Source organism: Trachypithecus francoisi, unplaced genomic scaffold (genome assembly GCF_009764315.1).
Source record: "Trachypithecus francoisi isolate TF-2019V2 unplaced genomic scaffold, Tfra_2.0 Lachesis_group12, whole genome shotgun sequence".
Taxonomy (NCBI): Eukaryota; Metazoa; Chordata; class Mammalia; order Primates; family Cercopithecidae; genus Trachypithecus; species Trachypithecus francoisi.
In genome coordinates this window covers 70,843,774-70,867,670 of record NW_022681457.1, presented here as the reverse complement: position 1 = coordinate 70,867,670, position 23,897 = coordinate 70,843,774, and the positions used below count along the sequence as shown (strand labels likewise).

Below are 23,897 nucleotides of genomic sequence, written 5' to 3'. Positions count from 1 at the left end.
TTCACCCCCCTTTGCCCCAACTGCAACAGAGTATATAATGATACGAACATTTCTATTCATCACCAAAGCTTTCCTGGAGAGATCACTGGTTTAGAAGAAATATTTGGTTAGCAAATACATGGTTGATAACAGAGACTTTGATGTTAGATTTCCTGGTTTTGAATCATGGTTCTGCCACTTAATGGCTGTGAAATCTTGGGAAGTTCTAAACTTCTTTGGTCTCAGTTTTTCATGTATAAAATGGGGGCGATAATAACAGTAACCTACCTTGGAGGCTTGTTAGTAGGATTATATGAGTTAATACATGTAAAGGACTTGAGAGTTCCTGGCACATATAAACAGTTAGAAAGTGCTAAATATTATTATTACTATTATTAAGCCATTAGGGGAGGGGGTAAGCTCAAGACCAAAGTCAGTCCCCCAGTTCTGCTGGTCAGAAGAGTGGCCTTGATCACTGCGGGCTTTCTATTTTGCTGAGCACTTGTATAATGTTTGAGGAAAGTTGCTGAAGCCAGTTGGGGAGGAGATAACTTTGACACTGGCAGGAGAGGGAGAACTCATTCACATATGCAACAAGTATTTACTGAATATCAATTTTGTGCTAGACATAAAGGGAAATAAGATAGCCACAGCCCTTACAGAGGTTAACAGAAATAAAGAAAGGAGAGAGGAACTAGAGAGGCTGGATACTGGCCGGTGGGAGGACAGAGCACTGGTCTGTGGGAAGACAAACCAGTGGGTTTGGCACAGCAGAGGAGGATCCTGAGAGAACAGAAATGCTAAGGCAGGATTTTAAAGCATCTGCCATAGGATGTATCATGTAAATCCTCCCCTCCACCTCTTCTATGAAATCTTCAATAAAGTTTTCATTGCTCACTGGAGAGAGCTCAAAGAAAGGAAGATAGCAGATACCTGGGTTATAGCTGCTGGGGGAAAAAGATGCTATAGGCAAAAAAAAAAAAAGCCCTTCCTTACTCGAGTGCTGCCAGTATGGAAACATTCTAGTGCATGCAATATTTAATGATTATAAATGATACCCCCGTGCACTGCATAATACAAGGCTCTTTAAAATGAATATGAATTAAACAGTACCAGCAGCAATCATATTAACCAAATAGAAGAGGTATTAGGAAACTAGGGACTCTGGGGAAAAAAGCTGGGAGTCATTTATGACCACCAAGCATCCTCACTGCAGTTAATTAGTCAAATTGCAATTCTTCAGCAATTGTAAGTTGGCAGACTTTCTTAAATGTAAATATCCCAAGGTTTAGGTGTGGGGAAAGAAGTTGTTCACTGTTTATTTACTGCTCCCATCCTTTTTTGACTTCCTGTTTTCTGCTTTTATATCATGTCACTATCTTTTAAAATACTGCCAGGTGCAGTAGTTCATGCCTGTAATCTCAGCTCATAGGGAGGCCAAGGCCAGTGGATCACTTGAGCTTCTGGGCAACATGGTGAAACCCCGCCTCTACAAAAAAATACAAGAGTTAGCCAGGTGTGGTGGTGTGTGCCTGTTGTCCCAGCTACTTGGGAGGCTTAAAGTGGGCAGATAACCTGAACCTGGAAGGTGGCGGTAGCAATGAGCAGAGACCACGTCAGTGCACTCCAGCCTGGGTTATGAAGCCAGACCCCGTCTCAAAAACAAAAACAAAACACAAAAACCCAGTTTAAAGAAATATCTTTGTGGCCGGGCGCGGTGGCTCACCCCTGTAATCCCAGCACTTTGGGAGGCTGAGGGGGGCGGATCACAAGGTCAGGAGATGGTGATCATCCTGGCTAACACGGTGAAACCTCGTCTCTACTAAAAATAGAAAAATTAGACAGGCGTGGTGGGGGGCGCCTGTAGTTCCAGCTACTCCAGAGGCTGAGTCAGGAGAATGGCGTGAACCTGGGAGGCGGAGCTTGCAGTGAGCTGAGATCGCGCCGCTGCACTCCAGCCTGGGCCACAGAGGCAGACTCCGTCCCAAAAAAAAAAAAAAGAAATGTCTTTGTACATATACATATGTATATCTTTTTTTTTTTAAAGCAGCAGTCTAAGAAGTAATCAACCATCAGCCTAAACAGAACAAAACTATCAATTTGCCTGAATTTCCAAGAATGAGATAAATAAAACTCTGTTGAAATTTACCTACACAAATTGAGACGTTTGGGGGAAAGAGAGAAATAAACTAGTGTTTTTCTTTGTAGATTTGTTTACTGTGTAAACCCTGCATCTTATAACATGACTACTGATTAAAAAGATATATGGTTGTTTATTAATGTTCTCAAAGCACTGTGCAAATTCACATCACCTTGGGTATATTTTGCTCCTAAAGCTATGAACTGAATATGGAAGCATTTTGTAGTTAACAAGGCTAAAGTATGTTAACTCAAATAGCTTGCTTTGAAGAAAATTTTCCTTTAAATTATTAATATTAATGAGAAAATGCAAAGAGCTTGGGTGGTCAAGCATGAAATATAAATGAGTAGTTTTCGTTTTTAGGCCTTATTATCCGATGTCACCTGATGTTCAAATTTAAATTTGATAATGCAGAAAATGACATTACAATTTACAGTATCATGAAACAATGCAGTTTGTGCCCCAGATTTTTTGACAGCAGTACTGAAACTATGATTTTAAGTGTCATAAGTGTCATTTTTGAAAGACAAGGTCAGTGAAAAACACTATACATTTTTTATTGGGTAGTCAGAAAAAGAGCTTACCTGTCCTTTAACCAATTTTTTTTTTTTTTTTTTTTCAACAGAGGCTTGCCTTGTCACCCAGTCTGGAGTGCAATGGCACAAATATGGCTCACTGCAGCCTCGACGTTCTGGGCTCAAGCGATCCTCTTGACTTCAGGCACGCAAGTCACCATGCCTGGCTAATTTTTGTAGAGATGTTTCGCCATGCTTCCCAGACTGGTCTGGAACTACTAGGCTCAAGTTATCCTCCTGCCGCGGCCTCCTAAAGTGTTGGGATTACAGGCGTGAGCCACTGCGACCGGCCACTAATATATATATATTTCTTTTTGAGACAGAGTCTCCCTCTGTCGTCCAGGCTGGAGTGCAAAGGTGCGATCTCAGCTCATTGCAACCTCTGCCTCCCGGGTTCAAGTGATTCTCCTGCCTCAGCCTCCCGAGTAGCTGGGACTGCAGGTGCCCGCCACCACACCCAGCTAATTTTTGTATTTTTTTAAAAGTAGAGATGTTGACCAGGCTAGTCTTGAACTTTTGACTTCAGGTGATCCACCTCCCTCGGCCTCCTAAAGTACTGGTATTACAGGCGTGAGCCACTGCACCTGGCCCACTAATCACAGATGTTTTAAAATAAAAACTTAACTGAGAAGTTGTTACAGCAAAGCAGAAACAAACCTAGACCTCCTTAAATGGATGCAGAGCTACCAGTGAAGTTCCTAACAAGCCAAGTAATGCAGGAAACACATACTTACTTTTACTTTCTTAAGATTTTTTTTAAAGCAGAAAAAGACTTTACAAATCATTTTTCGCTTTCCAGTGTCTAATAAGCCCCCAAATGCTAACCATTTCCTATTCCCAGGCAGCTAGTAAGAAACGCAAGGTACAACTACAATCAGAGACTCAGGAAAATCAAAGTGGACACCAGGCATGGGCTTCTCCCATTCTACCACCAGAAAGAGAGGAATTCCAAGAAAGGGCAATGAAAAATGCACAAATTTTAGCCCCCCCCCCCTTTTTTTTTGAGACAGAGTCTCGCTCTGTCGCCCAGGCTGGAGCGCAGTGGCCAGATCTCAGCTCACTGCAAGCTCCGCCTCCCGGGTTCACGCCATTCTCCTGCTTCAGCCTCCCCAGTAGCTGGGACTACAGGCGCCCGCCACCTTGCCCGGCTAGTTTTTTTGTATTTTTTTAGTAGAGACGGGGTTTCACCGTGTTAGCCAGGATGGTCTCGATCTCCTGACCTCGTGATCCGCCTGTCTGGGCCTCCCAAAGTGCTGGATTACAGGCTTGAGCCACCGTGCCCGGCCTTGGCCACTTATTAACTGTAACTATCTCCTTAAATGCGACTGATCTAATTAGAAGCTTTTCGGCTTGTTAGTGGCCCATTTTTTCCTTTTTTAGGACAAAGAAGGGAGGGGAGGGGAGGGGAGGGGAGGAAAATGGAGGCAGTGGGGAGGTAGGGGGGAAGAGAGAGAGAGAGAGGCCTCAGGGTGTCACAAATTTACTTTTAAAAGATGAATTAGGCCGGGCGCGGTGGCTCAAGCCTGTAATCCCAGCACTTTGGGAGGCCCAGGCAGGTGGATCACCTGAGGTCAGGAGTTCAAGACCAGCCTGGCCAACATGGCGAAAACCCCGTCTCTACTAAAAATACAAAAATTAGCTGGGCATGGTGGTGGGCAACTGTAATCCAAGCTACTTAGGAGGCTGAGGCAGGAGAATCGCTTGAACCTGGGAGGCGGAGGTTTCAGTGGGTCGAGATGACGCCACTGCACTACAGCCTGGGTGACAGAGTGAGACTCTGTCTCGAAAAAAAAAAAGAAAAAACAAAACAAAACAAAAAAAACTTAATGTCCTTGGGTAAACTATGACGTTTGTGTTAGCTTTTCAGATGTCCCAATATTTGCGTTGTTTTACAAGGATAACGAAATTCATGATGAGGTTAAGCAATCACTGAAGCTAGTGCTAGATAATTTTTTAATTTAATTTTTTAGAAACGGGGTCTTGCAGAATTTTTGTTTTATTTAATTTTTTAGAAATAGGAGTCTCGCTATGTTGCTCATGTTGGTCTCCAACTTCTGGGCTCAAGTGATCCTCACAAGCAGCTAGGGCTACAGGCACAGGACACTATGCCAGGCTTAGTGCCAGAATATTCTGCCTATTTTACTTTAAAATATTCTAAGTATGCTAACTTTGTAAGGCATGAACATCAGCAATGTGCCATCTTCCAGAAGAGGATTTCTACACAAAGACTCTCAAGAAACGGGAATTACTGCAAGGGCATACCCTTGAGCAACCATCACACTGCACTGAGCTCTTGAGAATATTCTGGAATATCCTGGAAGCATCTCTGCAGGGCAGAGAAGTGAAATGCCACAGAAGCAGCAGCTTTAGGGAGGAGAAATATGGTTTGCCTCTTACAGTGCTTTTCTACACTGAAAGCTACATTCCTCCCGAGTTTTAAATCTGTGGACCGTTGAATATCACTCCGCCGTTCCTGAAGTTACAAATACCTTCCGTCAGTGGCGGGAATAGAGTTTGGAAAATTACATGCCTAAGACTTCAGATAAGCTAAATGACATACATGCAATATAATCCCATTAAGAATTTATTCAACCCAATCCGTTGCATCTAATTACCCAAAGCACAGAAACTCTCCAAACTGTGCACCCCCCAAAAGGAGGGAAAATGCAAGGTTCTTGCTGCAGTTCCCGGGACACACTGCGAGACGCTTTGTTACAAGTGTATCCAATGTCCCCAGAACCAGGGACTTGTGGGACGCGGCTCATTCCAGCGCCACTTGCTCTGCAGCTCCCAGAGGTGGTGGTTGTGCTAGGAAGGCTGACCCTGCCAATGGCCGACAAGATGGTGCGCACCCCCAAGTGCTCGAGATGCAGGAACCATGGCTTCCTGGTGCCCGTCAAGGGCCACGCGGGCAAATGCCGCTGGAAGCAGTGCCTCTGCGAAAAGTGCTACCTGATCTCCGAGCGCCAGAAGATCATGGCCGCGCAGAAGGTGCTCAAGGCGCAGGCCGCCGAGGAGGAGCAGGAGGCAGCCCTGGGTGCGCAAGGTCCAGAGCAGGCCACCGGGGCCGCGGCCGCCGCCCCCGCCCCCCTCCCGGGCGCGAGCCTCCGCCCTCTGCCTCCGGAGACCCCCTCCGGAGACGCCAAGCCGGGACCCGAGGGCCGCGCGGCCGCCTGCTTCTTCGAGCGGTCCCCGCGGGGCCAGAGTCCGGGCCAGAACGCCTTCCAACCGGTTCCGGGCGGCCGCGGCCACGTGGAGCCGAGCGAGCGAGCCGCCGTGGCGATGCCCAGCCTTGCGGGACCCCGTTTTGGGGCGGAGGCCACAGGCAGTGGCTACCCCGGCCCCCTGGACCTGCGCAGGCCGCTGCGGCCCGTGCCTGGCCCGCCGTTCACCGACTTTGGTAAGTCGTGGCCTTAGTCCCGCGGTGGACTCCCCGAGCTGGCAGTACAGGCCAGCCCGGATGGGCAGCTGGCATAGGGGTTTGGGGTGAGGAGAATGCTTTCCACGTGTAACGTACCTTCTGCTTTAAGAAACCCTTCTTGGAACGGGATTTGGATTGGGTACCTTTTCACAAAAAGGAAACATAAAGGAATGGGCGGTTCAGAGGGCTTTTGACATTTAGCTGTAGTTTGTGTCATTCTGGCATGCAAGAACAAAATGGCGTCCAGTCGACTTAGCAGTGCTTCCTCCTCCAGGAAGAGGCCTCGAGGAGCCCAGTCCTACTGCGCTTGCGCACCTCTTCCCGCCATTTCTTTGGGCTGGAGGCTCCTCCTACAGAATAAGAATTTTCCCGCTGGCAGGTTAGCGCAAGGACGACTGCGCCTGCGCACTCTTCCTTCCCTGTTCGCGGTCGGGAGGCTCCTCCCCTCAGCACGGCCCTGGCCGAGTGCGCCTGTGCACCTCTTCCTCCCTTTCCCCATGTACGGGTGAGCCGAGTCTGCTTCTTTACACCACGCAAGAGAACGGTTGGTCTGCAAAGATGTTGCCTTTCTTTTAGCCCCTCACCTTGTACATAAATCACATTGTTCCCTGTGCCTTGGAGCTTTCGGTATTGAAGTACAGTTTCACATCACATGTACATTTGAAGCTTTAAAAGCCCTGGGGTTTGGTGTGGACGCGTTTTCCTGGTGTCTCCCATGGTGGTGTGGTGGGACAGGCTGAGGCCGAGGCGGGAGCCCGGGTCACGCTGGACAAGGTCCTGCCCTCTGTGTGCCAGAGCATTGGTCCAGAGGCTTCCGCAGGCTCGTCCCGCCTTCCTGACTTTCCGAGAAAATCTAGGTCCCCAGGGAACGCCCCATCTAATGGGGTCACAGGCCTGAAACCGCAATTCTAGGAGAAGCCGCCTTTCTTTGTTCCATCTCAACAGACAAGCAGGGCTGGGCCGAACTATGAGCCAGGCATTCGTGATGGAGGACGCGGGTCACATTTCTTGCCCTCAGGGACCTTGTCCTTGTGGGAGGGACAGGGTTGATTGAAGAGTCACACAAATCGGTGTCCAGAGCTCGAGCCATGGCCGGGTTCACTGTGACCCAGAGGAAGAGGAACTTGGCACTGAGGACTCGTAGAGGCAGAGTGCGGGCGGGCGGTGTGCTGGGCAGCGGGGAGCCGCAGGCCGGGGCCCACAGCGGGCTTGATGGCCGTGCCAAGGACTCTCCAAGAGCAGCGGGGCTGGCTGGAGGATGGAGATGCAGTGAGGGCCCAGCGGAAGGAAGGGCGGGGTTGACTTTCTGTGCTTGGACAACAGCGCTTATGACCCCGCCGGCCTGTGCCGCCCTGCGGATGCTTTTCCCAGCGGTGTCTAACACTTCCCTCCTTGCTTGCCTTCTTCAGGGCGCCCTGTGAGCATCAACCCGGACCGTGCATTGGGCCTTGAGTACCCTGGCGGCTCCAGCATGCACCCCTACCGCCCGTTTTCGCTGGGCTACCTGGACGCCCCTCCTGGCGTCCCCATGCAGCAGGGCTTCCGGCATGTGTCCCGCAGCCAGTACCAAGGCGGAGGCTTGGTGAGTCTCACCCCTCATTTCTTGCCAGCTTCCTCCTCCTCCCAGCAGCCCCTGTTGCCTTGATGGATCCTCATTCCCAGGAAGCCAGCTGTCGTGAACTGTGTGCCCACTCCATGCCAGCCCCTGAGTGCTGGTGGAGGGCTTTAGGCACTGCCCAGGCACAGTGTGTGTGTCTCTGGGAGCACACGTGTGGACCAGTCTGCACCACTCGGCCTGGGCTATGGCCTGTGCTTTTCAGGGCAGTGGGCTGAAAGACTCTGAGCGTTCAGGGTGACCCCTTCCTTGACTGATGCTGATGCTGGAAGGGCCCTTCATTTTGCTGGACTCCAGAAAGGGAATATCCACCTTACTGGGACCACAAAATTTAAGGCAGAGTCAGGACCAGAGGTAGACTCCCTGCTCACAGGTAGAGCACACTTGAGACTGCAGAGGGCTTTCAGGAGGAGGTGGCATTTGAACTGAGTCATGAAAAATACGGAAACCTTCCCCCAAACACCTGACACCTTAGGAAATACCTGTTGAAAGAATGAAATTTAATCCTTTTATAAGATTAGTAAAGGTCAGTCGTTAGCTGGTATTCTCTCTAAGCTGGGAATTTTGAGAACCGAGTGTGTAAAGTCAGTTCACCCCTGTGGTGTGTACTACGAGGCAGGTGTGATTGAGTTTTATGGCCTTGGTTACCAGCTCCTTCCAGACTAGGATGGCTGAAAGCCCTCTCTCTCCTTAATGAAAGTCATTAGTCACGCAGTGTGGAGCCAGTCCAGTGGGGCTCGAACTGCACCCGGGCAGGTTGGGCACACAGGTCACTGGGTCCTCACTCCTGCTTCAGCCTGGCGGCAGCAGCTTCTCTTCCACTTGTCTTAGATGTTGTAAAATTGTGCTTAAAAATCATTTTCCACTGATTCAAGGGAAAAAAGTTTGAAAGCCACTGGCCTTGATAATTCCAGGGTGCCTATTGAACCTTCAAGGTAGGTGTTGTACCCCATTGTAGCATTGAGAAAAAAAGGCTCAGAGAAGTTAAGCTTTTGGCCAGGGTCACAAAACTGGTGAGAGAGAGAGACTAGGATTCCAGTTACACAGCTGGTTGGTGACAGAGCCAGGTCAGGCATCTCGGTTGCCCTGACTCTGGGGTCTAGGTGCTTTCTACTGCCCCTCCCTCTCTCCCACAGAGGTAGAACACACATGGCCCTTTAATCACACCAGCACTGCTGCCTGACATCTGTGGGCACTGCCCAGGGAGAGCCAGGCATCTCCAGCCTCCACACAAAGAGAGGGGCTCTGGCCAAGTAGAGCACGCTCCGTCTGCTCACGCAGAAGCCTGGAGCCTGGCGTCCAGGGCAGGGCTCTGATTGACAGGCCTGCCAGACGGCCTTTGTTAAGAGTGTGATCTCAGTCAGTTTATCTGGGCCCAAGCTGCCACCACAGGCCCCGGGCAGGAGCTGTGATCCAGGGAGATGCTTGGCTGAGCAGCTCGGAATTAAAGCACTAATAATCCCCCTTCTACCCTCTCACGTCTGGAGAGAGAATCAGGCATTGATTTGTGAGCTGTTTCAAACCCAAGAGCCCCTGAATCACTTTCATCCTTGTCCTGCTGCCCCCTGCCAAGGCTTGGAGGTGCTCTCCAGAACAGCTTCCTCCTTCCTGTTCCTGTCCCTGCCCATCTGCTGCTGCTTGGCTCCCTCTGCTCTCCTGTTCACAGGACAGCACCGGCCGTGGAGCTGGGCAGACCTAGGGTCCAATCCTGCCTCCTCCGTCATGTCCCAGCCATGTGACCCATGGCAGTTACCTGACCTCTGAGGACCTCACTCAGGTCTTGGTCTGTAAAATCGGGGTGGGAGGACCTGTCTATTAGGGCTCCTGAGTAGAATGCATAAGGTGATGCATGTAAAATACCTAGCACAGGGTCTGGCACATAGTAGGTACTTAAAAGTGGGCTTTCTTCCCTTCCTAGTGGTTGAATGAAGTTCCACTGGGTTAGCTGGGTTAATCTAAGGAGATTTTCGCAGACTCTTCCTTTAATATGCTCATGTGTGACCCACTAATGTGGGGGGCAGTATATGGGGTTTCTCAAACTCACTTAACAAAGAACACTTTAGAGTACTAAAAAATACTTTGTAAGACACCAGGAATCCATGAAACTCAGCTCAGGAAGTGTTGCTCTGAAGCATCTGGATAGAGAAGTAAATGGCGGGAACTACATCCAAAACTCAGTATTATTTCTTACGACATTTATGTGTTTCTCGGTTAAGCTCTGAGCTGTGTAGTCATCCCCCCTCCAGATCCTGTGATGGGTCCCTGTGCTGTGGTAAGGGATTGGATTCTATCCCTTGAAGAAGGAACAGAAGCAGCAAAATGTTGATCAGTGAGGTCACTTGTCTGAAGTCACCCAGTGTATCTTGCTTCAGAAACAGCTGCTCTACACCCACATTGCCAACCTCTCCTCCCAAAGGCCCCCCTGGCACTTGAGTTTAAGTGACCACATGTGCCAGACAGGGGGTCCTGTGGGCTTGGGATGCATTCAGACCCTTCCCCAGTGCAGAGCAGCGCTGGACAGAGGTCGGCTGAGTGGGCTATGGAGTCAGCCAACTTGGGATCCAGTTCTGCTCTTAACCACAAAGTAGCTCTGGGGCCCTGGGCCTGTAGCTTCATCTCACTGAACCTGTTTTTCATCATTACAGCAAGAATAGTAATAGAATCCCCTTCTAGGATTGTGAGCACAGTCGCCCTGGCATATACAGAAGGGCTCTGTCACTGTGACCATTCAGCTGTTCCCATGCTTATCTGAGGTTGCCTGTATTCCTTCTTGCCTTCAATAATTTGGCAGGTGTTTGCTGAATGCCGCTTTCCAAGTGCCCTGTGCCTATGTGTTTGGGGCCATGCATCTCCCCATTAGGAGCCCCCCACTTCGGGGGTGAGAGCTATGTTTGGTCAGCCCATCTGGCTAACTCTCTCTCCTCTCTGCTTCTCTGCTGTGCGTGCTGTGCAGGCATCAGAACCAGTGGGAGACTTCCAGCCAAGCTACTACCTGCCGCCGCCACCACTGCCGCCCCTTTCACCGCTTCCACCACAGCACCAGTTCCTCCCGCCAGGCTACCTCTCTGCGCTCCACTTCCTCCCCCCACCACCGCCACCACCTCCTCCGTCATCTTTCTCACTGACCGTCCTGTTTGATACTGACAAGGAGAACACTGGTGAGTGAGCTCCAGTCTTCCAGCTTCCGCCAGAGCCAGGGAGACTTTCTGGAGGAAGAGGTACCTAATCTGAAGAAAGGTTAGGTGTGGAGAGAAGTGACGTGGAATTTAAAGGGTGCTGAGCCCTAGGATGAGCTCCTTCTTATACTCCTCCTCCAGTCCCCATAAGCACACACCTAAGGGAGGTGGGAATGGGATTCCAGATGAGGAAATCAGGGCCTTCAGCAGTTCTCGTGGGTGTAAATAGCAGAGCTGGGATTTGAACAGAGTTCTCAGCCTAGCTCCCAGTCCAGTGCCTGTTCACTGACCTTATTGGCTCCGTGGGCAGAGCTATGGAGGGCAGCAGGCATGTGGTGCGTTTGGAAGACCGGAGGTGCCAGGCCTCTCTGGCTGGGGTAGGGGAGCAGATGCAGAGCCTGGAGCCGCAGCAGGAGCCCGTGTGGTGGGGCTATGCCTCTGCCCCAGGCCGCTCTGAGGGAACCAGACCAGAAGCTAGAGAATCTGTCCTTCACAAGCTCTGCCACTGGGGCACTGGATGGTCCTGGGCACTGAGGCTTTTCAGCTATAAAAGGGGCCCCCTTACTAGGTTACTGTGAGGGTCGAGGAAACTTTTGGATGTAAAAATGTTTTGGGTTTTCTTTTGAGGGCCCTTGCAGCTTTAAAGCTTCTAGGACTTTTTTCCTTTCAGTCTTCCCCTTGGGCTCCTGTGATTTGGAAAGAACTGACAAACTCAACTAGGACTTTAAAATGACTGTCAGACCATGTTATGAGCTAGGGGAGTCTGGTGGTATCACCATTTTACTGAAGAGGAAACTGAAGCCTGTTGGACACTTCCTGTGTGTGCAGTGCCTAGATCCAGTAGCTGGAGACGTGGTGTCATGTGGCTGAAAGCCACTGGCCCCAGTGCTGGGTGGCCTGGCTGCAGCACTTGCCCAGCTGTGTAACTTGGGCAAGCTCATTCACTCTTTGGTGCTCCAGTTTCATCATGTGTAAAAGCAGAGAAATAATGGTCCCTACCTCGTGAGGATTCTGAGGATTAAATAGAACCCGAAGTGATGAAGGCATTGGTGAAGGTGGCCTATCACTGTGTTTCACTTAGTACCCGTGCTGCCATTGCAAGGTGGCAGCAAGGTGGATACGTCTCGTTTTTCAGAAGGGGAAGCTGAGGTTCAGAGCTATGGAGTATCTTGCTAATTCCTCCCAGCTTGTGAGGAGCAGAGCAAGAGCTGGAACTTGAATCTGAATCACATGGCCAAGGCTAGGATTCCAGGCTTCTGACGCCTAACAAATTAAAGAAAATTCATTCTCGGCCGGGCGCGGTGGCTCAAGCCTGTAATCCCAGCATTTTGGGAGGCCGAGACGGGCGGATCACAAAGTCAGGAGATCGAGACCATCCTGGCTAACACGGTGAAACCCCGTCTCTACCAAAAAGTACAAAAAACTAGCCGGGCGAGGTGGCGGGCGCCTGTAGTCCCAGCTACTCGGGAGGCTGAGGCAGGAGAATGGCGTGAACCCGGGAGGCGGAGCTTGCAGTGAGCTGAGATCCGGCCACTGCACTCCAGCGTGGGCGACAGAGCGAGACTCCGGCTCAAAAAAAAAAAAAAAGAAAAAAGAAAATTCATTCTTTTCTAGGGCTGGGTATGATGAGAAAGGCTTATGGAAAATCTATATCTGGGCTAGGCACAGTGGCTCACACCTGTAATCCCAGCACTGTGGGGAGGGCGAGGTGGGTGGATCACCTGAGGTCAGGAGTTTAAGACCAGCCTGGCCAACATGGGGCAACCCCGTCTCTGCTAAAAATACAAAAATTAACTGGGTTAGGGTTAGGGTTAGGGTTGGTGGGTACCTGTAATCCCAGCTACTCAGGAGGCTGAGACAGGAGAATTGCTTGAACCTGGGAGGTGGAGCTTGCAGTGAGCTGAGATTACACCGCTGCACTCCAGCCTGGGCGACGGAGCGAGAGTCTGTCTCAAAAAAATAAAATAAGAAGAAAAGAAAATCTTCATCTGCAAATAGGTAGTCATTTTCCCTCTTTCTGAATCCCGCTGCCTTCTTTGTCTTTCACAGATGATCAGGATGCAGAGGTGCCACCGGGTGAGCCCAGCCAGCCATCGTCTCAGGAGCAGTCCGACTAGGCCCCAGGCCCGCCCTCCAGGCCAGCAGAGTGGGGCACTGGAGGGCGACAACAACAGTTTTCTTGTCTTCATTCAGTGATGTGTAGGGAGGAAGGAGGTTGATAGCATAGATGGCAACTAATTCCCAGTTCAATACAGGAGGAAGGAGGGCGATTTCTAAGTTTCAGTTCTGCGATGTACAGTTGGAGAGGAGTATGGAGGAAGTTATTACCAGGGGAGGACCAGGGCTCTGAGGAGTGGGTGCTGGGAGAAGCTCCCATTTAGGAATGAATTTAACTGTCCTTGGGTTGCACTGCCATTTATTGGAACAAGCCCCAGAGGCAGTATTTGATTTCCTCAGGCCCCACTCCAGGACAGAAGGCATCATCTATTTCAGCCTTCTGCTGCCTTTGTCTTGTCCTCCAGAGCGCTGGGGGCACCACAGACATCGAGATTCCAGTTCATCCAGGTGGCTGGAGCCAGCAGCCAGGACCAGGGTCGTTGACAGCAGGTTCTGCAGCGTCCTGCCTTGCTGCTCTGTCCCCTACATCTTCCTGGCCACAGCCCCTTGTCCCTTCTCTAAGGGGTTTTACTAGCAAGCATCCTGGCTGCTGGGGCTACTTCATTCCCCCTCCATAAAGTTTCAGCCATTATAGGCATTGGTTTTAAAAAATTTATTAGTTTGACTATTTGATGTTTTTATAGTGATTGCCAACTTTAAAAAGTAGGTTGTTCATAAGCACTGATGCAGTCCCTAGGGAATAGAATGGTGCCTCTGATCGCCTGTGACATGAACAGTTTGTTCTCTGAGGACAGTTGGCTATTGAAATAAAATGAGCAATGGAAATCCTTGTGGAAGGCTTATTCTCCCTTTGATCCTGGTGGAAGGCAGGGTTGGCAGGAGCCTGGGTTGGGGAGATTGGGGGCCTGGGTTTGTGGCCTGTGGCTGGCCTTGACTGCACTTGCTTAGGCATGCCCTCCCCGTTCTACCTCCACCTTCCTTGTCAAGTGAGGGGATTGGGCCAGGCTAGTAGACTTCTTTATTATTACTATTATTATTTTAAGCAGTAGAGACTTTTTAAAGATATCTGATGCAGACACACAAAATGTAAAGATGTCTTAGTTTCCTTCCTCCAGCTCCTTCCATAGTCCCTGCATAGGAACATGCATTTAAAAAAACAGAACTTGAACCAGTTCTGTTTCAGGGTCCTGGGCTTCTTCCCTTGGTTGCATTTATACCTTCATTTAGAAAACATCCTGTGTCTCTACTAGATTAAGAACCTGACAGACCCCAGCTCTGCCCATGAGATACATGACATCTAGTGGGAGAGACAGAGAGTCTTAGGGGATTCATACTAGAACACAGAGGTAGGGAGGCTGTGGGAGTGGTCAGAGAAAGCTTTCTGCAGGAGTCAGGGCCTCAACCACATTGTAAGGGGCAATAATGAGTTAAGCAGAGAAGAGAGATGAGTACTCCCAGTAAGGGTGCAGAGGAGGATGGGGACCTGGTATAAAAGATTCCAGGGTCACGGCAGTGTCCTGTTCTCTGTCCAGGGAATGGCTGGCACCCAAGAGAACAGGCCAACTTTACTTCCTCTTTTGCCTGTGGGCAGAGGTGTCCAGGCATCCTCCTAAGTCCTGGGATAGGTGGCGGGGGGATCATTGAGAAGTGATACCCTAACTGTTCTCTTACGTCAGTGTGGTGGCTGGGGCCCAGGGCCTGGGCTTTGTTGGAAGGCGCTGGAGACAGGTACTGTCACGAGAGCTTTTCAGTTACTGCTCTACAGACACAAGAGTGCTTTCAGCAGGGCAGACCAGGCATGCTGAAGCCTGAGGCCTGCAGGTCAGCACTGGTGTCAGCCTGGACAGGATGATGCAGTGATTTGGGACTAGCCTGGCTTGGGGGCTGAAGCTATCACTTACTCCAGTGCTGGTCTTCCCCCTGGGGACCACAGTGCTGTAGGACCCTGAGAGGGTGGGAGAAGACATGCCTTTTGGTTGCACTTGACATTGATCACCATGCCCTAACTGAACCCCTGACCTGCCGGGGCTGGATTGGTAACCTTACTTTTTCTTTTTCTTTTCTTTTCTTTCTTTCTTTCTTTTTTTTTGAGATGGAGTCTCGCTCTGTTGCCCAGGCTGGAGTGCAGTGGCGTGATCTCTGCTCACTGCAAGCTCCGCCTCCTGGATTCATGCCATTCCCCTGCCTCAGCCTCCTGAGTAGCTGGGTCTACAGGCGCCCACCATCACGCCTAGCTAATTTTTTTTTTTTTTTAATTTTTAGTAGAGACAGGGTTTCACCGTGTTAGCCAGGATGGTCTTGATCTGCTGACCTTGTGACCTGCCCGCCTCAGCCTCCCAAACTGCTGGGATTACAGGCGTGAGCCACCACGCCCGGCCGGTAACCTTACTTTTTCATAACACTTGAAGTTTTATCTTAGACTCCACATTTTGAAAGGCTTTCCAACCAAGTTGCATTACTCAAATAAAGCTGTTTTCCTGTTTCTGGTCAGCACACACACAGAAGTATGAAACAGTCTCGGTGGCCACATAGACACCACAACTATTCCAGACAAAAATGGGATGTTGAAGTTAGCCTGTGGGGAGATGGGAGGCTTTGGCCTTCGGAGAAGAGTAATGTCCTGTTGGAGGGGTTCATGCCCACGGGTCTCCAGGATGGGAGGATTTCTCATTTCTCCTGTAGGCCTGTGAGCTGATGAATCTCCAGAAATTGGTCAGCATCTTTCCTGGAGCCTTGGAGGCACCTGCTGGGGTGAAAAGACCAACTGGGGATCAGGGGCTTGTCCCAGTACTGCCCCCTGGCTTACTGGTTTTCAGGAAGGCCTGCCTTCCTCCCTTTCCCCGGTATGAACCCCAAGTTGTGAGCACCCAGCCTGCCCTTTCCTGCTTCCGTGGGCTCACCATGGTTACTTCCCCTGGTAGGTGGTAAACCCCTGCTCCTCACGGCCTTGCCAGGCAGCCCAAGCCATGATCCCTTAATGCCCAGCTCCTCCAGGCAGGTCTCCAGCAGCAACAGCATGAGCACTGAAAAACCAGGTCTACTCATGTTGCTGCTCTGCACACAAGCCCTCCGTGGCTCCCTCCTGCTCCCTCTGGCCGGGCACAGTGGCTCACGCCTGTAATCCCAGTACTTTGGGAGGCCAAGGTGGGCGGATCACTTGAGGTCAGGAGATCGAGACCAGCCTGGCCAGCATGACAAGACCCCGTCTCTACTAAAAATACAAAAATTAGCCGGGCATGGTGGCACATACCTGTAATCCCAGCTACTTGGGAGGCTGAGGCAGGAGAATCGCTTGAACCTGGGAGGTGGAGATTGCGGTGAGCTGAGATCACACCACTGCACTCCAGCCTGGGTGACAGAGGGAGACCCCATAAAAAAAAAATTAATAATAATAATAAGGACCTGCCTGCTGGCCTCTCCAGCCTCTCCCTCACTGGCTGGCCCAGCCCAGGTCCTGGAGGGCGTGGGTTTGTCCAGGTCCAGGCAGAAAAAGGATGGAAAGCCGAGAGAGTGGCCGCCAGGGGCAGCACTTCATTCCAGATGACTGGGATAATGTGGAAGGCAACCAGCCGGCATTCCCTGACGCCGGTGCACTGGCAGGGCGCCGCCGGGAGAGGGGGCGACTGCAGCAGCTGTGGGCGGGGCCGGGGCCTGTTGCCTAGCGACCGGCCTCCCGAGGAGCAAGTGGGCGGGTCGCTGCGCCTCTGCTTGCGGGGCAGGAGGAATAGGTTTCTGCAGCGGCGAGCTTGGAGCGCACCTCGGAGACTCAGAATTTCCCTCTAGGTTGGGCTATGCAGTCGCCAACTTCAGCGAGTCGTCTCTGCACAGCCCTGCCTGTGACATCCATGACCTCCTAACCTTTCTTCAGACACCACCCCCATTTTCGTGTTCCATAGCACATTCTCCCGCTTTCTTTCCGTTCCTCACTTTTGTGCGTGGAGAGCCGTCTGCCTAGACTCTTTCCAGCTTCACCTAGTCATCTATTGTCCTTTCAGACTTAGTTCCGGTGCCAGCTTCTTCAGGACACCGGACCTCAGCCTCAGCGTGGGTTAGAAGCTGGTGGGGCCTGCCCTGCCCGCTGCTGCCTTCCGTCAAGGCCGCTGAATCCACTGAGTAGATGTCCCTCCCACAGGCCTGGGAGCGTCCTGGAGTCAGTGGCAAGGGCTTTTTAGCCTCTGTCCCCAGCTTCCAGTGTGGGGCTTGGCCCTGATTAGCCCAGTGTATGTTGCCAGTGGATGCGTGAATCCAGGGCATGTGTGGTTTTCCGGGTGGAGAGTTCAGTTACCCAGTCTTTGGCCACCTACTGCGGCATCTTTTGCCTTACATTTTTGCTCTGTTTGCTGGGACATTACACAGGGGTCAGAAAGTCAGCTTTCACTGAAACTGTACTGTGTGCCAAGCCCTGCACTTCTTTCCCGTTTTAATCCTCACCACGACCCATGGAAGGGGTGCATTATCATCCCTGTTCTAGAAAGTGGGGCACACACAGGGATAGAGATTTACCCAAAGTCACACCGTTTGTAAGTGGCAGAGCCCCAGGTATAATAGAAGTGTGGACAAGGGTGTGCAGAGGGCAACATGGGTCCCTGGGCACCAGTTACAGAGTTTTTAATATCCATTTTGCTTTGAGTTACCATCCTGGGATTTTTTGAACACAGAACCCATGACGCACCCTAGTTTCTGGGCAAATTCAGGCGCAGCATAGGGAGTGCAGCCTAAGGGAGTTTACCTCCTCAACCACTGCCCACTCTATTCACCATAGCAGGCAAGGCCCCAAGGGAATCCTAAAGCTGGCATCATGGTGAGTCAGCGGGAAGAGCCCTCAGGGTCTCAGGTATAACGCCCCACTCAGCCAGAGATGTTCAGCATCTCTGCGGCTTAAGCTCCCGCTGTGGCCCAGGCTTCACCATGAGCCCCACTATGTGGCATGAGATTGGCAGAATGCTTGCTATTGTGGCCAGGATGGAGCAAGGTGGGGAGGGTTATTTTCAGAGACAGGGTCTCACTGTTACCTGGGCTGGAGTGCGGTGGTGTGACCATAGCTCACTGTAGCCTCAACCTCCCAGGCTTAAGCGTCCCTCCCACTTCAGCCTCCAGAGTAGCTGGGACTACAGGTACACCACCATGCCTGGCTAATTTTTAAATTTTTTGTAGAGATAGAGTCTCACTATGTTGCCCAAGCTGGTCTTGAACTCCTGGGCTCAAGCAGTCCTCCTGCCTTGGCCTTTCAAAGTGTTAGGATTACAGGCGTGAGCCACCACACCCAGCCCACTTTTCTGAGGAGAGTGGGGTAGAGGTGCTCTGCTCCCTCTTGGAGACAAAATGTGCCCTCAAGGGTGGGGGGATGGGGGATGAGGTCTTCTCCTTGCAATCCTGGAGATTCTCACAGCTCCTTCCACTGCTGGGCACTGTGATCTTGGTGGGCCTGGGCCAGGCTCCTCTTCCTGAGGCGCTGCGTGAGCCAAGGCTTCTTCTCCTTGGCTAAGGCTGGGGTCTTTGGACCTTGCTCTTCTTCCTTTCTCTTCCTAGCTGTGTAGTGTTGGGCTCATCATGTAATTTTTCCAAGCCTTGCTTTGTTCTCTGGTAGCGTTGGTTCGCTGGTGCACTGAGAATGCAGGAATGCTCGTGTGAAACACCTTCTTTGATGGCACCGGTGTCATTGGATGCTTGAAGGCAGTGACCTTTTTGAGACCATGTCAGAGGCTAGAAATGACCAAGGCTCTTTCCTTCCTGGTGTTCCCCACATGCCAGGCACTGTGCTGAATGCTTCCTGCACATTCTGTCTCTGAGTCCTCAGAGTGACCCCTCAGGCAGGCACCAAGTACCTCATCTTACAGATGGCAAAACTGAGGCCTACAGAGATTAGATGTTCCCCCTCAGTCGCCATGTCCATAAGTGGCAAATTCAAGTTCCACCTGAGTGCAGAGCTAAGTTCCTAGCTGCACTGTGCTCTCCTGCTTCTCTGAGAGGGAGCCTTGGGGAAGTGGTCCCCGCAGGACTTGCTGCCCAGCTGGGGTTCAGTGGGTGTGGACCGGCCAAAAGCAAAGAACGTGTAGCTTAGGTCCTACACGAGGAATGAAATAATTTCTCAGAAATTTCCAAATCCTTTAATTTCATTTTGAAAATGATGAACAAACACGAAGTTGATTTTTTTAAAAAAACATGAGTATTAATAGCATATTAAAATTTAAGCCTTATGTCTTTCACAAAGTAGATGGGAAATTTTTCAGTATTAGTGCTTTTAATTCAAATGTAACCTGGGAAATAGTTTTGATTTTTCCTAGGGTAGTTTCTTTTCATGGTTATTTCTTCATCTTTCTCCAGGCTTTTTGTTTGTTTGTTTTTATTTAAACGTAATTAATTATGAATATAAATAATGCACAAACATGGTAAACAATTTAAGTGTGAGCAAGGAACAGATATTTTTCCCACCTCTATTTCTCATGCTCACTTACATCTTTCAGAGATATCCCTCTTTTTTGTATCTCTTTCCAGAGATAATTTATACATATAAAAGCTTTTTTAGATTATATTTTAATTCTGAAGTAGTTACAGATTCATACTCAGTTGTAAGAAATAATACAGAGCAATCCTATGTACCATTTACCCAGCTCCCCCCAATGGTGACATTGTGCAAAACTACAGTACATTACAACCAGAATATTGACATGGATAAGATCCATCCCATTTGTTCTGACTCAGTTTTACAGTTCGCATTCAAATTAATTTTTGTATCAGGTGTGAAGTGTAGATTAAGGTTCCTTTTTTTGCCTGTGGATGTGCAGTTGCTCCAGCACCATAGATCCTCCACTGAATTGCTTGGTGCCTTTGTTAAAAATCAATTGAGCAGATGTATGTGGGCCTATTTCTGGGTTCTCTATTCTGTTCAACTGATCTGTGTTTTGAACAAACACACGTACAGTGGCATATGATCCACACTGTTTGCATGTCACTGTGTTCGTTAACACCAGATCAGGGTTTCTGAGCTTTTTTCTGTAGCATGAACCCCATTGTCAGTCTGGTAAAGCCAGTGACCCCTTCTTAGAGTAGTGATTTAAGTGGATAAAACAAAACACATAAGGTTACAGAGGAAACCAATTAGGTTTAATACACTTGTCAAAATAGAAAAATACATTTGTCACTTAGTAATACGTGTTATTCCTGGCTAACATATTAAATACCAAGGTCTAGCCATGGGTCTAATCACTATTAATAGTTTCAAAGTAGTGATGTAATTGATCTTTTGAGATACATGCCACAACCATAAAGTGAGACGAGAATATCTGTGATTTCTGTCAGTGACCAAGTCACAGCTAATTCTACTGGGGTTTGGGGCCTACGTTCATAATTAAAGGAGACACTGAATTATAGTTAGAGGTTAGTGAAAAATCAAGCTGTGATTCCCTCATCCTAGTTCACAGAGCCCTTAATTCTCTCTAGGACCCCAGTTACGAACTTCAGCATTAGAGCTTGAAGATCCTCACATCTTCTTTCTGGTTAGTAGCTATGTAGTATTTCATTGAATTGATGCACCCTTATTTAATGCTACTAAGAGACGTTTAGGTTGTTTCCAATCTTTTGCTATGACTACTAACTTAATTTCCTGAAGGTTTCTCCTGCTAAGGTTTTCTTCTCAAGCAGGACCACTACGCCAGTCCCACTGCATTCAGGGTAGACCGTTGGCCAGTCTGCGGAGGATGTCTGGGCAGGCAGGCTCCAGCCTCACCTCTTACCCATTCTGGAGCTGTCCAGCCTCTATACAACAACATCCTTTTCCTCTCCCTAGCCTAGGACCAGGGGTTCCATGCTAGTACTGGTGAGCGAGCAGTTGGGTAGGCGGGCTGGGGAGGGTTCCCCAAGCTGTGCAGCATCCTGTGAGCAGATGTAAAACTCCTCTGTGCCTTTGTGCTACATTTTATTAACAGCAGATCACAAGATGCTAACATTTTATCATGTCAGCTCTTGCATTTGAGCTAGCACAGGCATTGGCCTGTGAGTAATTAGCTGCTGGGCGGTGTCTTTTCTTCATCTTCTTTTTTTTTTTTAATTGAAATCAGAAAATCTGTTTTCTTTTCTTTCTTTCTTCTTGGTAGTAGATGTAATCCATGGAACACTCCACATGAACTTGGCTGTTTCTCTGCATTCATGGACAATTAATTTCCAGCTATAATTCAGTTTCCCACTAAACGCTGAGTTGCCACTTGCTAGAACAATGGTCCCCCCCTTTGCATGGGAAAGCAAGATATCATAACACTTTGTTCTGATATGTGAAACATACCTGGTTTTGAGACTCTGGCCATTTCCATTGTCAGTCTTTAATTAAATCAGTGTTTTTCTACATCTGGCTCTTGGATTTTTAATTTTTCAATTTGGACTGAATTTTTTTACTACCGTGGCATATTCACATCAGTCATGGAGTGATGTCAGCCACCATCTGCAACATTAGAAACAGCCCATGTTCTATCCACTAAGGCTATAGCATTTACTGGGTGCCTAGGACACGTCAGGCTTTTAGGATGAGCTAGATATTGTCCTCATGCATGGCAGCGTCCGAATATCCAGATCTGAGCATCTCCCCACATAAAACCCTTCCCTGGTTCTCTGCTGTTCTGGGAATTGAGAGGCACAGGTCAGTAATCAAAGTCTTCTCAAAACCTCCAGTGCAGCTGACCATCTCCGGGGTTTCTATGCCACATTGTCCCCGTTGCATTAGAATTTCCCAAAATGCCTCCAGCCCTTGCTCACGTAGCACCCTTTGCCTGGGTCCCCCCTCCCATGGGGCCTCCTTTCCACTCCATGGAGCCTGTTCTGAGCCTCCCCAGAAGTCCAACCTTGCTCTCCTTTGCTCTCTGTCCCTTGCTGCCAGGCATGGCTTGCACTTTTCTCCAAGACATTATTGCATTTGTTTCTTCTGTGCAATTCTTCTTTCTTCTTAACTTGAGGGTAAGGATTACATCTCACTCACTGATTGAGATCACCAGCCACAACTTTGTGGCCAAATCCAGTGGTCAGTTCTCTGTCCTCTGCTTCCCTGACCTCCCGCTGCATTTGCACACACTTCTCTAGACTTCAGGACGGCACTCTCCTCTCATCTAATTCCTACTTCCTGGGCTGCCCCTCCTTCACCCATGCTCCTCCTCCTTCTCTGCCTGCCCTCTGGCTACTGGCACTCCAGCCCCTCCTTTATTCTTGTGGATGCTTTTCTTCTGAGGTGCTCATCCGGGTCCATGCTCTTGCTCCATCTTGTGTGTGGCGAGGGCTCGCCTGGGCTCCGGACTTGTGTCTCCTTTGTCGTCTCAGCCTCTCTGACTGTATGTCTGAAAGGTGTCCTGGCAGTGGGGGTTCTGGTAGGAAACAGAGGCCAACTTGGAAGGTTCAAGAGATTTAATTTCTTGATTAATCACAGTCCACCAACTCTTAGAGTTGTGGGCAGGGTTAAGGGAAACAACAAGAGACACTGGTACCCTAGAGACACTGCAGCAGGAACCCGTTACCATCCCGAGGCCAAAGGGACAAACTAGTGTCCACAGATCCCAGAGCGAATGGGAGCCTGTGGGGGAACGTCTGCCCTGTGTGGCTGTGCTCATGAAGACATGTGACTGCAGCCAGGAAAGCAGCCCTGCAAGCAGGGGAACCCGGGAGGAGCAGCCCTGCCATACTCTCCTCCCGCCCTCTGCTCGCTTGCTAGTGCCATCCACTGTCCAGACACAAGCAGACAGCAGAGGGCCAAGGAGTCTGGGTGAGGCCATTCACACACCCTGGCTCAGCCTCATGTGGCAAAGAACAGGGCAGAGAAGGGTGAAGAATAGGCTGGGGCGGGGTGGATAGACAGGATTAGCACAGTCTGCCCCTTTGCTCCTCAGTGCCTATTCTTGCCCTTCTTTCGGAGCAAGAAACTCTTGTCTCCAAAATGGGGGCAGAGACACAGAGCCCATCAGCCACTGAGTCAGCACGCAGCAATGATAGTTCAATCATGCTCCCACTGGGAGGCTAAACCAGAACTTTAGCTCGATGGCAGGAGACGGGGGAAAGAAATCAACCAATAAACACAGGCTGCAGGCAGTGGCTGTAGTCACCACATCTGTAGCTGACCAAGAAGCAAAGGACAGTCATCATGGCTTCTTTCTTCCAGCACCCCCCGCATGCTCCCCTCACCCTTAGAGCCCCTTGGCCAGTGATAGTTCTGTACCTGGTAGGTGACCCAGTTCTTCAGTCCTGCCAGGCCTGAGTCCCCAGTCAGCCTGCTTTAGTTGCCTGCTGCAGTTTCCCCTGCACCTCTCCCCGATCTCCGTGGATGCCCAGGTTCCAGGCAAAGCTCCCTTTTTCTCATTGTGCAGCAGAGCCCAGCTGCTGCGTGGTGATCGAGCTCACCCACCCAGGGCACTGTGGTAACTGTTTGCCTGTCAGCTCAATAGCACAAGGAGTCCGAGTGGCCAACAGTAGCCCCACTTTCTAAGGTAACGGCCTCACAACTGTGTTTCCTGGTGGAAGCCTTTGAGAAATAGGACCTCCAAACCTGCTTAGTTCGGGTTCCTCAAAAGCAGAGTCCAAAATGAGGTTTCATGCACCGGTGACTTAGTAAGAGAGTGCTCCCAGGGGAGACCAGTCAGGGAGAGGGGGAAGAACAGGGAAGGGGAAGAACCCTAGGAAGGGCCCAAGTTCAGGCAAGCCTCAGCCTGAGCCTGAGCACGTGGGAGCTCTGGCGTGTATGTGCCCCCTGGGAGTTAGATGGACATGAGGTGGGGATGCTGGCTGTCAGCCTCTGACTCGCTCCGTGATTAAGGGCTGCCCCAGAGGTGGAGTAAATTCCCAGCCACCTCCAGCTGCCTGAGCCAGCATGCCAGGCGGGCTCTGGGAGTCCAAGGGATGTTCT

The 23,897-nt window shown here is 50.1% G+C and overlaps 1 protein-coding gene across 1 annotated transcript; it reads left to right on the top strand.

Annotated features, from left to right (window-relative positions):
* The first annotated feature begins 5,463 nt into the window (after positions 1-5,463).
* DMRTB1 (DMRT like family B with proline rich C-terminal 1) lies at positions 5,464-13,849 on the top strand. Its single transcript, XM_033226313.1, has 4 exons — positions 5,464-6,094; positions 7,525-7,697; positions 10,684-10,888; positions 12,956-13,849. The coding sequence occupies exons 1-4, from the start codon at positions 5,524-5,526 to the stop codon at positions 13,021-13,023; spliced, it is 1,017 nt and encodes a 338-aa protein (XP_033082204.1). The 5' UTR covers positions 5,464-5,523; the 3' UTR covers positions 13,024-13,849.
* Positions 13,850-23,897: the final 10,048 nt, after the last annotated feature.